Here is a 15,253-nt window from a genome sequence, read left to right as displayed (position 1 = left end):
AATTAAAATATATGCACTATGTAATTGCTTGTGTTAAAGTGCAGAAAAATAAATGTAAACCTGGATCCTCAAAAAGGACTAGTTACATCACAGATAGAGAAAAGCAGAAAGCAACAAAAAACTTCTTGAAGGGGATGTTTCTTATTCCCAATGAAGAGAATAGAATTCCATCTGTACAAGGTAGTAAGCTGAAAGAACAGAAGAAAGATAACAGTTTCAGAAAGGCATTGAAGTGGAGGGTCAAGTGTCCAGTCCATGAGAACCTACAGAGACCACCATTCACCCTTCATACAGCAGTAATACAGAGTAATTAGAAGTAACATTACAGCAACTATACTTTGGGTGCACCTGGGAAAAGTTTTCAAAATGTGATGTTCCACTGACATCCTCTGCTGACTGCCCTCTTCCTGTATGTAGGTAGATGCATAAACTGTGTGCGGCAAAGTAATTTTTTGCCCTGCAAGTTCAAATGGCAGCTTATGTACTGCTTAATTGATCTGCACAGGTACAGTGAAACCTAAACTTCCAGCAGTTTTTCCAGCTGTGCATGTACAGATCAGCTCAACCAGGCACACACACTGTATCAGGTCACAGGGAAGAGAACAGACTGCTGCGGACAGTCTTTCCCCCTCCTTGGCATCAGCACAATAATTCTCCCATCTGGAAGGATCATGAAATAGATGACATTTCAGTCAGTACAACAGGCCAGGTTGTACTCAGGATCACATCATGTGATTTCACTGAAACCTTTTATAAACAGCATTTGTATATGACTGGCTGACAATGCTGAAGAAGTCCTGCCCTCAAGTATTCTGGTTACAAAGGTGTATCCAACATGGCCGATACACTAATCAAACAACTCAGAAACCTACAACTTTGTTTTCAAACACTGTAATCTTTCTTTTTGAAGAAAAACTTGTGTCAATGTCTGCACAGAGGATGTGGGCCTGTGGGTGAGTCACAACCTATGAGCTTTATCACTAGATATCGCATAGATGAGAAAACCAAGGATATACAATTCCCAGCATTGCCACTGCTACCTCTCCTCTTTGGTTACTTTAAGAGTGGCAAAAGAGCTGTAACACAGTGTATAGTAGCTAAGGTCATATACAGCTGTCATTTTTCCACTCTTTCCCTTGAAAGCAAATATCATCACGTGATCCTGTAATTAAATATGGCAAAGGCAGGAGAGAGGGGGAGAACTCACCACCCATGTTGCCATCAAAGCCACATCTGCTTTTGCCACAGCAAGCTGTAAGGAAGACACACTCAGAGAGTAGCTGGTGACACTTTACTGCATTCAAAGATCACCTGAACAATGAAGCAAGGCTGCAGGATCTTCTAATGTTTTTCTTTCAATAGGGGAGAAGTAGGAACTGCAGCTCGAAGAAAAGAAACTACCACCAGCTACCTGATGTGGTGCTTGCCTTGCATTTGAACTTATGACAGCCAATCAGGGATGGCACCTGGACCTCATATGCCCTTCCTGCTACAGATTCAGCCATGGACCTTGCAATTATCCCATGCTGACTCCTGTACAGAAAAGCTGGCTGGACTATGGGATCATTGGAAGCTTGCAGAAGTTATAATGCCTCAGCAGGCTATGACCTGGGAGTATAAACATACATGCTGCAAAATATCCAAACACCAAAATATCTAGTATGTGGGAAGCTGTGAGGAAAGAGCCCGTTGCAACGCTTAACCAGCATAGCCAGGGTACACTACTGTACTGAAACTGATTAGTTCCTAAAGAAATACTGCAGACAACAGCAAAATTAAGTATGACTTTCAACAGCAAAACCAAAGAATATGGTTGAAGACAAGTATTACTCCTCAGGTAATAAGAAAAAGTCAACTAAGTGGGCCTTGTAATCATCTCATTCTAGAGTGCTGACGTTTGCAGCAGATTTGGTAGTCTGTAGAAGATGCAGATTAAAATGCAGCAATTTCAAAGGAACATTCACCAACAAAAGGGATTCAAAACTTATATAGATAGTAAGGTGCTGTGCACGTGCAAATCCCAGATGGTAAGTGAGCTGACAATAGAAAAATAGGTCCTAATATGACAGCTGATCAAAACGAAACAACACTGCAGCTGTGCATTTGGTCAGAAAAGCAGTCTGTAAAGAAACAGGTTGTAAATTTCATCAAACACTGTACTTAGAAACATACATTTAGTACTGCCATCATTACAGGTGCCACACATACAGCTGAGGAGTTTCTCTTTGTACCTAAAATATTTTCAGTTCATGTTCCCATTGCCTTCACAGATTTCCAAGTGGAGATTAGTGATGGACTTCTAGAGCAAACGCTGCCTGCCACCGGTGCTGCTTGCGCAAACAGATGGGTCTTGCACTGATCCTGAAGGCTGGGAGAGATAACTCGTCCCGGTTTTAGGTGGCAGGGAGCTCCTCCTCAGGACAGAGGGCAGGTGAAGCTGGAGGGCGGTTTGGAGGAGAGGTGGGTGCGAGCCCTCCCCTGCTGTTTCCCCCAGCCCTGCGGGGGCTGCTGGAGGAGGCGGCGCGGCCGGGCTCCCGCTGCCCCGGCACTTCTCTTCGTCCTGGGGGGCCGCACCCGCCACCCGCCCGGCGGAGGCCGCCGTGCTGCCCGACAGCGAGGGCAAACCCCGACTCTCCTCAGGGCCGGCCTCCACCTGCGGCCCGGGAGGCGCAGAGGACCGGGCGAGGCGGGACGAAGGCGGCTTTGAGGTGCTGCCCGACGGGGGTGACGGGGGAAGCTGAGGCTCGGCCCCCCGCAGCCCAGTGACTGGGCCGGGGCGGGACACTGGGAACCGAGGCGAGGCGAGCTCCCGCCGCGGGGGGGGGCAGCCGCCGCCGTGTGGTGGCGGAGCGGCGCGGCCCGGCCCAGCTGGGCGGTGGGCCCGTCCCGGCGGAGGGCGCGGCCCGTCCCGCCCCCGCGCCGCGCACAGCGCCAACAGCCGGAGCGGCGGCACCTCCTCGGCGCGCTGGGCCGGGCTCCCCCCTCGCCCTTCGCGTCTCTCTCACCGCCTTTTCCTGTCTGCATCCTCCCGGCCCGCCGCCCCCCCTCCCCTCGCCATTTTCACCCGGGAGGAGCGCGGTGCGACTTCCCTGAAACTTCGCGGGGGAACTCGCCCGGCTCCTCCGCGGCGGCCGCAAACTTTCCGCCGCGGCGCCCGCCTCTCCTGCGGCGTCCCCGACCCCTCGGCTTCGGCGGCGGCTCCGGCGGGAAGTTTTCAATGAGCGCCCCTCCGCTGCTCCGGCCGCCCAGCCCGCTGCCGGGGGCTGCTGCCGGCGGCGGCGTCGCCTTCCACCTCCAGATCGGGCTGAGCCGGGAGCCGGTGCTGCTGCTGCAGGACTCCTCGGGGGACTTCAGTCTTGCCCACGTCCGGGAAATGGCTTGCTCCATCGTCGACCAGAAGGTAAGAAGGACCCCCGGAGTCGAGCCCCCTCCCGCCGCCGCCCGCCGCAGCCGCTGCCGGCAGCGCTGTTGGTGGCAGCGAACTTTCCGCTCCTCGGCCTCCCGGGGCTGGCGACACCGATCGGAAGTTCCCCGTGTCTCTGCCGCCCCCGCCCCCCCCCGGTGCCGAGGAGGCTCCATGCGGGATGCTCGCATGCCAGCTTGACTCTTATTTTGTTTGGCAGTGGGTGCAATTAGCTGTGCTAATAACTGTTGTTTAAAACAAACCCCAGCCGGATCTATCTGCCCGCTTTTTAATGCTGCGGAAGGCGGCGGGGGGGCGGGGTGGGTGGGGGGGGGTGGCGGGTAGAAAACCTGTCAGCTGCGATGGCAGCGCGGCGCCCTGGGGCAGTCCGCGCGCTGTCCCGGCCTCTGCTGGCAGAGGAAACTTTACACTAAAAAAAAAAAAAAAAAAAAAAAAAAAAAAAGGCAAACAGCAACAAGGAAAAACCAGCCCCAAGAGCCCAGGATTCACAGCGGCGCGCCCGCCGCCGTGCCGGGCAGCCCGGGCCGGGGGGCACCGCAGCGGCGCCGGCGCTGCCCGCCGTGGGCCGGTGCCAGCCGCGGGGGTGGGCGCCGCGCCGGGGGCAGAGGGACCTGCTGGCGCTGGGTGCCAGCCCCGGGAGCTGGCAGGTGGCCGCGGTGGGGGGGGGGGGGCTGAGTCAGCCCTCGCTGGCAGCTGCTGCGGGCGGCGGTGGGTCGGCCGCCGGGCGGGGGGCGCCGCCGGCTGCAGCGCTGACCCCGGGGAACGAGGTGGCACCGCCCGCGGGGGCGGCCCGCGTCGCTGCGGAGCGGTGGCATCGGCAGGCGCAGGTACTGCTCAGGGTTGGGCCAGCCGCTGAAGCCACCTCGCCGGCGCCTGAATCTGCGCCGTCCCTTGCCTTCTCCCATTTCGGTGTGGTACCGAGCGTGTGGCACGCTGAAATAAAGTTCTGCCTTACCGGTGTGTGCGGTGTGGAAGACCCACGTGAAAGTTACGTCGTGATTGCAAAGAATAAATAAAAAGACTAAATATTCAGGATGGTTATGATGGGAAAAGTTGGGCTTCCCCCCTGTCTTTACTGAAGGGAAGTAATTTCAGGCGGGGATATTTTTTTTTATTTTCAAAGTTGAGAGCTTTGCCTTATGTCAGTTTGTAGAGCCCATCAATCTGAACTTCACTAAATAGCAGAATTTCCTTTTTTTCTGAAGAGCAACTAGTGAAGTTTTCAAAAAAGTATCAAATATGCATGTTCATTTCTAAATTTTGTATTTTTTGTAGTTTAAGAAATGGTTACGTGCTTTAATCGATTCTGAAGAAGGGTGTACCCTTCTTTTTAGCATTACCATATCTGCTTTCAGAGCTAGGCCAGAGCTTGTTAACTTGGTCACATACATGTCAGAAACAACTTAAATACTTTTAATACTTCACCATTCATAAGTTATTGTGCTAGTAGTAATGGAAGTGTTAAGATTGCTGTATGCATATTTTTGTGCTTCAGTAGTTTATTCATTTCAGGGGTTTACTGTAAACTTGACTCCAATCCTCGTTTGCTAGCACATCTCATTTTCTTTAGACAATGGTACGTTGTTGGCTTGTGCTTATAGAGTTGGATTTAGGTGACTAAATACTGACATAAAAATTTTGAACATTTGAATTTGTTGCATTTTCTTGACTACATAAAAAAGTATCATTTAGCTGCTTCTCTGCAGAGCACACTTGAATAAGGAACCTTCTTCTAGTCAGTTTCTCGAAGCCCAAATATCTGCTTTGCTTTCCCAAAGCTCTTGTTGAGAAGAAAGTGGCAGAAAGGGAAAATGGGAAGACAGACAGACTTTGTGGTTGTTTGGGTTTTTTTGTTTTGTTTTTGTTTTGTTTTGTTTTTTCCCTTGTCAAGTGGTGGCCTCTACCTCCTCTGCTCTGTAGTTTAATTTGTGTTATTTGGTCCTCAGAATCTCTGTTTTAGGCTTAAACCTTCAAGTATATTTGTATACGTGACTTCACTAACAATTTTACTAAACATGATAGGATGGTTACATATACGAAGTTACCTAGCATAGTGGCAGAGACCTGCTTTTCAAAGACATTATGTAGTACCTAGAACTGTTACAAGTTAACTTTTGTGTGTTGCAGATTTGTGTTTTTCTCTTCTCCTGAAATAATTTGAAGCATAGTTTACCCTGGATTTTTATGAGAAAGATGTACTCGCTTATCACATTCAAGCAGGAGACTATACTGTAAAAAGTATTGTTTATTGAAATACCACAGTATTTTCAAATTTCTTTGGGTCTGTAAAGTAGTGGCCTTCCAGGTAACATTTTTGTCCCAAAGTCTCTGTGCGGTTTGGATTGCTTAAGCAATATATAAGGATGAGAATATGTGATTTTGTTTTTGTCTTTGGCTGTCATGTTAGACTGCTAAAATCAACTCTGTTTCTGTGGCGTGCTGTTAAATATTAAAGCAGTCCCCTCGTACACAACTTTATTTTTAGGATTGTGCTGAATTCCTTTAGTATCAGTGTCAGATGATCTGTTTATAGAGAGCCTCTTCCACAGTAATGTGGTTATACCTGACTCAAGATATTTGTGACCCTTATAGTGCAGAGATTTATACACCAACTTAATTTAGTGGTATTCAAAATTTATGTTGAACTAAGCTGCTCACAGTGTGCAGAGTGGACCATTATTTAGGCCTGAGAATGTTAATATGGAGGGGGTGTGTGTAGAGATGTATTTAGGTGTGCATGTGTGTATGTATGTGTAAAACCACTATTTCTATATCTTTATATGGTTTTAGTTATAAGTAATAAATATGTGCATGCACGTGCATATTATGTAAATTATACATAGCAATGACAGTTTTATAAGGTTATCTTTAGATATAAACAAACACACATTTGCATATATTTACACTAGTGGACTTTAAACAGCATCTGAAGTGCAAAGGTTAGGTTTTTCTAATTTGGGTAGAGAATGTAATTACATTAATATTCTGCCTGTATATGATGTAAAAAATTGAATGAGCAAAAGGGTGTCTTTTTCTTCATTGTCCATGAGAGGCGTTCTTTCAGAAATTTCATCCTGAGATAACTCTATGGAAATCTTAACAGCTCTGAAGATGGAGTGGTACGTACCAGTTTCAGGCATAAATTCCAAAACATTTAAATCTGTTAACTGCCTAGAAGACAATGAAATTTGATTCCTTTGCATTTGTGTATTTTGTTTGTCTTTCTTAGAACCATTGGCATGAAAACCTTGAGACTTGTTCACATGGGGTCATTTTTCTTCAATTGAAATGGGATTTTAGCATTTAAATGATGATGTGGTTGACAAGAAATGAGGATCAGCTGCAAAATGTGTCGCTGACTTCTAGGCTGCCTCCCCCGCAGGAACAGTGGGAGGATATTGTAAAATACAGTCTTTGTTTTCTGAAGAGAAATAGTTTGAGTTATTGGCCATTTTGGGTTAGCTGCAGACACGAGACCCACTTCTTCAGGGCAAAAGTGCACTGAGTAAGGACGTGGCCTGATTTTAATTGTCTGCAGTCATTGTGTTGCCAAAGACTTTTTACTAGCGCAAGATGAAGGAAGGAATCTTTAAAGATATTTTTTTTTATACAAAGTCATACAATTTTAATTCAAAGGGGAAACTAGTTATTATTTATATTTTCTGTTTGTTGAAATTCTTTGCAGTCGTTATACCTCACATACGATGTGTTGGGCTACTGTAGTGGCATTGCCAAATTTTGAAAACTTGGAGTTCTTGAGTAAATATATAATGTAACATTATTTGACTTGAGAATGTGGGTTTTATAAAATACCCCTTAGGTCAGCCTTAACATCAGATGTTGGCTAGGCCTCCGGCATTTGAAGGCAGAGAAGTTGCAAGGAATAGGAAACATAGACAACAAATACAAGAAAAAAATAGTTTGATCTGAAACAGAGGAAACAAAATCTGATCTGTGTAGGCAATGTGTAGTTCAGACTGGTTTATAAAAATAGTGTTATAGATGGTTCACTGGGTTGCATAATTCTGAAATTTCAAAGTAGGAGGGGAAAAAAGTAATAAACAGGAAGTAGGCCATTTCAGGAAGGGTAAGGGACAAAAAAGTAGCAAAAAGGTAGTTCAGGTGGCATACTGCAGCTGGAATACGGTGCCCAGATTAATCTTTATGTAAGGTTTTCAGTGTTAAATTAAGAGAATCGTCACAAGTGAAACCAAAAGCCTTTTAAAAGTATTCCTGAGAATGGAACCAAACGTGTTCAGTAACAGGTATGCATCCACCTGTGCTTCTGGTTGTCCTTGGTAAGAGGAATCTAACTTAAATAGATAAAATAAGCTTAGGTTTTTTTTCTCAGGCTGGAATCTTTAAACTTTTGCTTTGAGTGAAGAAAGGAGCTTTTCTAAAGGTTGACAAGAAGATATGCTAAACCTTTTCTGCAGGGGTTTTGAGTGGCCATGGAGAACATACAAGGTGTGTTTATATGGATAATATATTTTGCCGCACTGCAATTTACAAACTCCTAAAAATAAACAAGAGCCTGGTGGTAATGAAATAATTTCCTTTGGAGTGGGATAGGGAGTCAGGGTCAATAGTATACTAGAAAGATTTTCAGCCTCAGGGTAAACAGAGAAACTGTGACAGGTTGTTACATTGCTGACCAAAGCTCATATACCTTCAGTCAAACACACCGGCATAGGCATTTTGTATATCCACTACATTTTTGGCTGTAGTCTTCAAATGTTCTGGAAAAGTTAGTACAGATTTGCTATTTATTGGTTAAAGTTACATTCTCACGGAGTCTTCAATTGGTGTATGCTGGTAACAAAATATTAAGCTTTTTTTTTCTCCTAAAGTGAGTCTTTGCACTGAACGCTTCCTTCTGCCTGTGTTGTGAAAACACCAAGTTGTTAAATATCATTAGAGGAATGTGAGGTGCCTTGTCCTTATGCATATAAACATATTGCAAAGTGAAAGTACTTTTCTAACAATCTCACTCTTACAAACTCAAGTGAGACTTTTGGTGTTTACTGTTTAATCTTTTATTGACTTTGCATTTATTATTCTCCACCCTGGAAACTGTAAGTCAATGTATGTAACATCAGTTTGTATATTAGTTAAAATTACTTATGGAGAATGTGTGAGAAAACACTAGGAAAGGCATAACTTTGATGAAAGGGAGTCAGTCTGAATTTAAAGAAACTGTAGGATTTTAAAGAAGTGCTAACTTTGTTAATCTATCCTGTCAGTGATGCAGACGAGAAAAATGGATATAATGCCACAAACTTATCTATAGCACTTGAGAAATGCCTCGACAGAGATTGAGGGATATCGAATGAATTTTCATAAAATAAGAAGTAAAATGGGGCTTTGGATAGAGGACAGGCTTGTAACCAAAGCAGATGACATTTTAATTTTTAAAGGCATTACAAAAGGAGTCATATGTTGATCTTGTGTTAGTTCTACTGATGATTCCCCCAGGAAATACATAATTTCCATAATGATTTTATAGAAGTAGATGAATAAGTGTATGAGATGCTTTTCTCATTGCTGATAATATGCAGCTGTATTGCCAGAGAAGGGATAGAATTTATTAATGAAGCTGCAACATTTCCCAGACAGAAATGCGTAAATGCTCAGTGAATTTGAAATACCTGAGGTCTGGTTTATCTGTCTGATACAAAACTTATTGGGCATAAACCACATGGGTGACCTGAGAACACACAAAAAGCTCATTGCATCCTGAAAGTGCGGTGATTTTACTGCTTGTAAAGGGTGATCTGTGCTGTGGATTATGTGTGAAAAGCCTGGTATGTGTCAAATCCCAGTGTGGATTTGTGCAGACTTTGTCCAAAGGTTTTTTTCCTGTGATTTCTGGAAATCCCTCACAGACATCCAAAACTGCTCTTCTCTAGATTTTTCTTTTTTCCTGTGTTTGACAAAATCTGGCTGTATGGGTACCATGTGTGTTATACTCTGGTTACCTGTAAGGAACCAAGCACAGTTCTCGAAGCCTGCCTGTTGTTACTTCTGGTTTCTTATTTTTACTATATTTTGTAGATTAAACTATTTCAATGAAAAACATTTGCCAAATGGATGTTTGCCTTTTTTTTTTTTTTTTTTTTTTTTTTTCCCCCTCCCCTTGGTATTGTGTTGGGGTTTTTTTTGTTTTATTTTTAAGTGACTATGCTAGCAATTATTTTCAGGACATCTGTGGAATTTTTGAGGTAAAGCTATGTGAAATTAAGAACTACAACTGATAAAGACAAATTAATTACATTGATAATAAGAGTTGTCTGTCTCGAGCAACCTGTGATGAGCACATGTGTATTTTGTAGGTTGTTTAAAATTACTTCTGTATAATGTACAGGCCATCACTAACTTGTTGACTTTGCCCTCTGATTGACATCAGATAGGTTTATGTTGACATTATGTAATATGGCTTCAATTATACAGGTGCAATATAGTATATAAACAAAATCTTTCTCCCAAGTGTTTATGCAAAGTGTAGGTGTTCTATTCTCTAGAAATACTTGATTGGTCTTCATACAACACAATGTATATGTGTCTTTACTCAGTGCTAGCAATTTACTTGTACTTGGCTCGTGCCACTTGGAGGAGGACTTCTCTTTCAAATTGTCTTCTGGAGATGCTATATGCTTCTTGCAAAATGTCAAATTGTCAGTTTTGGGACAGATTTGAAATCTGTTGTAGGGTGTGTTCCAGTAAAATATTTGTTTCATTTTTCAGTGTCAGACTTGTGTCTCTTATACAGGGTTGATCATAGAGGCTCTGCTAGAAAAGCTACCTAATGTTTTTGTCGTGTCTCATTAACTCCAAAAGAATGTGGCATATATGAGAATTAAAAAAAAATAAAACCCCATTTCATTGAGATATCTTCCCCCCTATCTTTGACAGTGATTTTCTTCCCATACATGTTACGTTCATTGTGCTTTACAGCTTTGGGAGAGAACGCTTCTGAAACAATGCCTTTCTGTGCTTGGCTGGTGGGACACTCGCTGGGGTAAGCTTGGATGCCCAGCATGAAATTCTCAGTGCCCTACGCAGCCATCACCTTTGTTTACATCCTTCTGGCTTGTGATGGCCCTGTGAATGTCCAGGTTTTTGCCGACCAAACCAGATTTCTTTCACAGGCTTTCAACTTTCTTCTTCCTCATACAAGACTTTTAGTACTGCTAAATGATCTCTTGCTTTTTGGGACTCTTCTTTTAAATATTTCTATCCATGTAACAGTTTAAGATGATGACAGACTTGATGTCACTCAAAAAACGTGTATAAGATTAAAATAACTTGTATGTATCTGTCGTCTTCGAACTTTTAAAGTATAAACCCTTGAAGTATGCACTTCAAGTCAGCTACTTCATGAAGTGGATTTTTGCTTCTAAATGCTCTTCTGGTTTTGTCTGCTGGAACAACATGTGAAGGTTAGGAAGGCAGTGTAGTGTATCACCCTATAATGTAGAGGTAGTAGTGTGGACATATTACAGTGATATATGTATGCATAGACATAAAGTTAGACACAGACAGTGATATACACTGGATTTTTTTACTTTGACTTCCTCTGTGTATTTGTGACTTCCTTTTGCTTGTTGTTTGTAAGTCTCCTTTTTCACCTGAGGAAAACTTGATCAAGAGGTAAGCTTTCACTTCTCCTACCATGCAACATGTACATAGATACCGTGATTGTCTATTACATAGCCATAGCCTGCTGTGTGTGCCTCTTCTGCAGTCAGAACCAGCTCAGAAACAGTGTTATGACATTAAAGCTAGAACATAGCTGGTTTTTTTGATCAAAATTTATCAAATACCGAATTTTATTCTTTTTTTAAAAAGTAACATGAACACATTTCATCTAATCTGGATCTTGGCTGTTCCCTAAGAGAGGGAAAGAGGCGTTTAGAGGCTTTTATTAGTGACTGGCATAAAAAGGTCTTTCCAATGTAATTTTGAGCACAAGGTGTATGAAGAGAGGCTGCAAACCATGAGCATGGTTGCTAGCTCTAAACCTTTATCTTGTACGCTTCAAAAGAACTGTATCCAAACGTGTCCTGTGCAGTTTGAAAGCTTGTTCTGTTTCTTCTCTCCTCAAGTTATGAAAAAAAAGAAGTCAACCTTGAGAAATACATTTTTTTTTTTTCCAAGTGTTAGAAATAGTTTTTGTTAGCATCTTGTCAGTTGCAAAAGCGCAGACAAGACACAGCTGGGACTGGGAGCAACATTCTGGCTATGAGGCAATTTGCCTGAGAGAGAGATGCTTATCCTTAAACCCAGTAACTTCCATATTGCCTTCTCTTTTTTTTTTTAACCACCTGAGAAATCCTTTTACATAAAAATAGAAATTACTAATGTATGTGGACCATCGTGGTAAATATAACATGGTCCTCCCTGTTTGCAGCACCATATGGAATTTATGCAGCACCAGGGTAACTTATGGGTGCTAGGCTAGGGTCTGCATTGAGACTGAATGAGTCCTGAAAGCCTTAAGGATCCTTAGGCCGCAAAGGGCTGTTTATGTGATGTAAACTTTTTAAATTGTAGTTTTGACACATGAGATGAGGGTCTGTGGGTCAAGGAAACCTGACTGATAAAGGAGGACAGTGTGAGTTATCAACACTGTTTTCAGTCTAGCTGCAATGATTTTCGCATTTTGCTCTGTAGTTCAAACTCCCTCTACATCAACTTTGGAGGGTTACGTTACAGCTTTGCTGTCTGTTTACATGATGTGACTAGATGTGCTGACTATGCTATCTAATGTTGTAAGTGCTGATTTTATCAGTCTGAGGATTTAGTATTGCCATACAAAATAAACTACATCTAGGAAAATGGGAAATAATCATAAACATAATAATAAATAATGAAGAAATCATAAAATACAACCTTTCAGATATTTGTAATATATGTGAATTTTTGTTCTGGTACATTTATTATACCCACTTCTAAAAAAAAAAAAGGAATGCAGCAAAATATGTAGAATGTGAGTAGGAGTTTGTCCAGTTCCAAACCCACATAGTTTTCACTGTTTTTTCCCCAAGAGTTGGCTGTCCTACACAAAATATTAGGAAAAAGTAGAGTGAAAATTGAAACAATCTGGTAAGAGTCTGTGTGGGGGTGGGGACATTAGATTAGGGGAGAGTATCTTTTGAATCTTGACTATGTGTTTATCCTCATTCCCCAAGGTAAATTAAATTTTGCTGTCTATATGTTATCCTTCTCATATAACAGTATGTCTGCTGGCCTTCTTGTCACAAGAAACTTGGTAAGGTGTTGTAGCAGAAAAAGTTCAGCTAACAGATTGTTAGGCAGAAAGTATGGTAAAGTCAAACAATTTGGGAAATGGGCACTTGTGCTCTACATCTAGAAGCGTATCTCTAGTGCATCTTCAAACTGTGTTTGTGATTGTGCTTTTTGTTTTCATGCCATGTGAACTCGACCAGAGAATGACACACTTTTCAAGCCTAGAAACAAATGCCAGTGTCTTGACTTTCAGTTCTTAATCTAGATTTAACGATCATTCAATGTAAATCTCCTCTTTCTTCCGTCTATTTGATTTATTTGGCAACTGTCACAAAACCAAGGAGGTTCTGAGCTGTATTCTGGTGTTGAATTTGTTTTGATGTGAAGTAAGTACTTCAGGAGGAATTACAAAGGTGATAAAGCTAAACTTTTCTAGCTAGTGACAGAGGTTGAAACAAAGAGCAAGGACTATAAATTATAGTTTGAAAGAGATTCAGGTTGGATATTAGGAAAAAAACTTCTTTGCCTGGAAAGAAGCACAGTACTGGAACAGATATTCAGAAAGGTGGTGGAAACTTTATCCTTTGTTTTTTGGACTTTGGTAAACAAAACCTTGTGTTGGACATAGTCCTGCTATAAGTGAGTAGTCAGACTAGGTAACTTCCAGAGGTTCCAGTGTTTCTGTGATTCTCAGTATGCAGTTCATCATGGTCAATCAAACTAATATTCAAGTTAAAGTAATGGCATACCCCTATCAGACACAGCTATAATTTGTTCAGCAGCTGACAACCTATATATGGCTTTAATCAGTCTGTGGGTTTTTTTCTTCATGCTTTGTGTTGTATCTGTAGCATCTTGTTTGTCTCCGATTTGTGTATTTAAAAATTAAAAGTTATAGCTGACAGTTAAATTTACCTACTGAGGAGGAGGTAGAAAACATCTGGAAACCACTATTTCTAACAGTGCCTTTGATCTTTGTTTATGCGTGTACAATTGTTGTATTAATGCCTAAGAGGTATTAAGCAGCCTGTGTTAAAATAGAACCTTATTATATGGTATATTGTACAGGGAAGAAGGCACTGCCTTCAGTACTTTGCAGTCAAGGTGTACTGGAAGGCTGGTTATTACACCACATCTTAAGCCACACGGAATGATATCTCAGCATTAAAACCAGCAGTTTATCAGCAGTATCTTCAAAGAAAACCCAATGAGAAATCTGTCTTAGGTTGTGGGCAATAGCACAGAAGTTCCTCATGGCAACCTGTGGTTAGCAAAAATAGTAAAAACCACCAGCCCTTTCAATATGAAATAAAGACCTCAAATCTCATGAATTCAAAAAAAAAAAAAAGTGTCACATTTTTTTTGTGTCCCACCACACAAGGAGGGACGTGCTGAGTAATCTGTCCTCCTGGAATGGTGAAGAGTCGGTCTGTGCAGAGATGAAAGGAAGGAATGATAAAACGAAGTGATACACCCATCTGCTGCAAAGATTGCTGTAAGTGGAACAATGTGTAATTTCTCAAGGAAGATAATGCACTGCTTGAGAAATTAACTGATGAGGACTTGCTTGATTTATCTGTCTTTGGAAGGAGAACATGTGCGTGTTAGATATGTTCCGTGGGGAAAAAAGATGTGTTATTTAGCCCTCACCTTGCTATTGGAGCACAGAGGGAAGGGCAAGGTGACGCCAGCAAAGCTGAAGTTAGTGTTTGTTGTATTAAGTCTTGTTTTTCCTCCTCCACCACCTTTGCTCATTGTTCCCATGCTTAACAGGCTCTTATCAAATGGCTGCAGTGTGTAATTCAGGCATCTGACCTAGACTGCTAGACAGCTGCTGAGTAAAATCGGGGCATACAGTCCAAGCTAGAATTTGGCTGCTGTTTTCTCAACATATTGTAAGGTACTGTGTGTGCAATTGTATATTTAAATGTAAGAATGTTAACAATGTTTTGGTAACATTCAAGCTACTGTTTCATGTTGTGGTTACATAATTTTGTTAAATAACTCTGTTTACCCAGAAGTAAGTGCTTAATGTTGCAAAGGGAAAAACAAATTTGTGGCAGTTTTACTGACAGTTTGGCAAGTTTCACTTTTTTGGATATAACCTAGGTAAGAGAATAATGATAAAATTGCTTTTGAAAACTGAAGTGTGAAACAAGAATTTTTAAACTTTTAAAGCCAATGAAAATCAGACCTGTTTATTCAAAGATGGCCTAAGAAGAAAAAACTTCATATGGTCAGTTTTAAAAGTCAGCAGATGTCTGGTTCCTTATTTGAGGGGTAAGTAATCGATATGTAAAATGTTGCTGGAAGATATTTGGAAATGCCTCAGGAAAAGATCTGAAGGAAAAAAACCACCCCAGCCTTCATGGGTCTCCCTAAAATACTGAACTTATCTCATCCATTGCTGATGAGTGAAGTTGCATTGTACACATTTAATTTAGGAAGCATATTTTTTCTGTTAAGAAATCAGTTTTTTTGTGTAATAATGTTACCATTTTCCCCTCTATTCAGCAGTCAAGGTGGAGGTTCTGAAAACAACAACAATCATTATCTAGCAAGAGAGAGGCTGCACAAAGG

The 15,253-nt window shown here is 42.0% G+C and overlaps 1 protein-coding gene across 6 annotated transcripts in view; it reads left to right on the top strand.

Annotated features, from left to right (window-relative positions):
- The first annotated feature begins 2,543 nt into the window (after nt 1–2,543).
- PRKD1 (protein kinase D1) overlaps nt 2,544–15,253 on the top strand; it is a 142,228-nt gene continuing 129,518 nt past the window's right edge. For 4 of the 6 annotated variants that reach the window (XM_055715753.1, XM_055715751.1, XM_055715752.1 and 1 more), the window contains exon 1: nt 2,546–3,400. In XM_055715753.1, the coding sequence (XP_055571728.1) occupies nt 3,218–3,400 (183 nt within the window). In that variant the 5' untranslated portion in view covers nt 2,546–3,217. Of the gene's footprint in view, nt 3,401–15,253 lie in introns of all 6 variants that reach the window. The other 2 variants (XM_055715754.1, XM_055715755.1) reach the window with 2 other exon arrangements.

The sequence above is a fragment of the Falco cherrug genome, chromosome 7 (assembly GCF_023634085.1).
Source record: "Falco cherrug isolate bFalChe1 chromosome 7, bFalChe1.pri, whole genome shotgun sequence".
Taxonomy (NCBI): Eukaryota; Metazoa; Chordata; class Aves; order Falconiformes; family Falconidae; genus Falco; species Falco cherrug.
The sequence above is the reverse complement of the archived record's forward strand: the minus strand, read 5'-3'. Positions and strand labels throughout refer to the sequence as shown.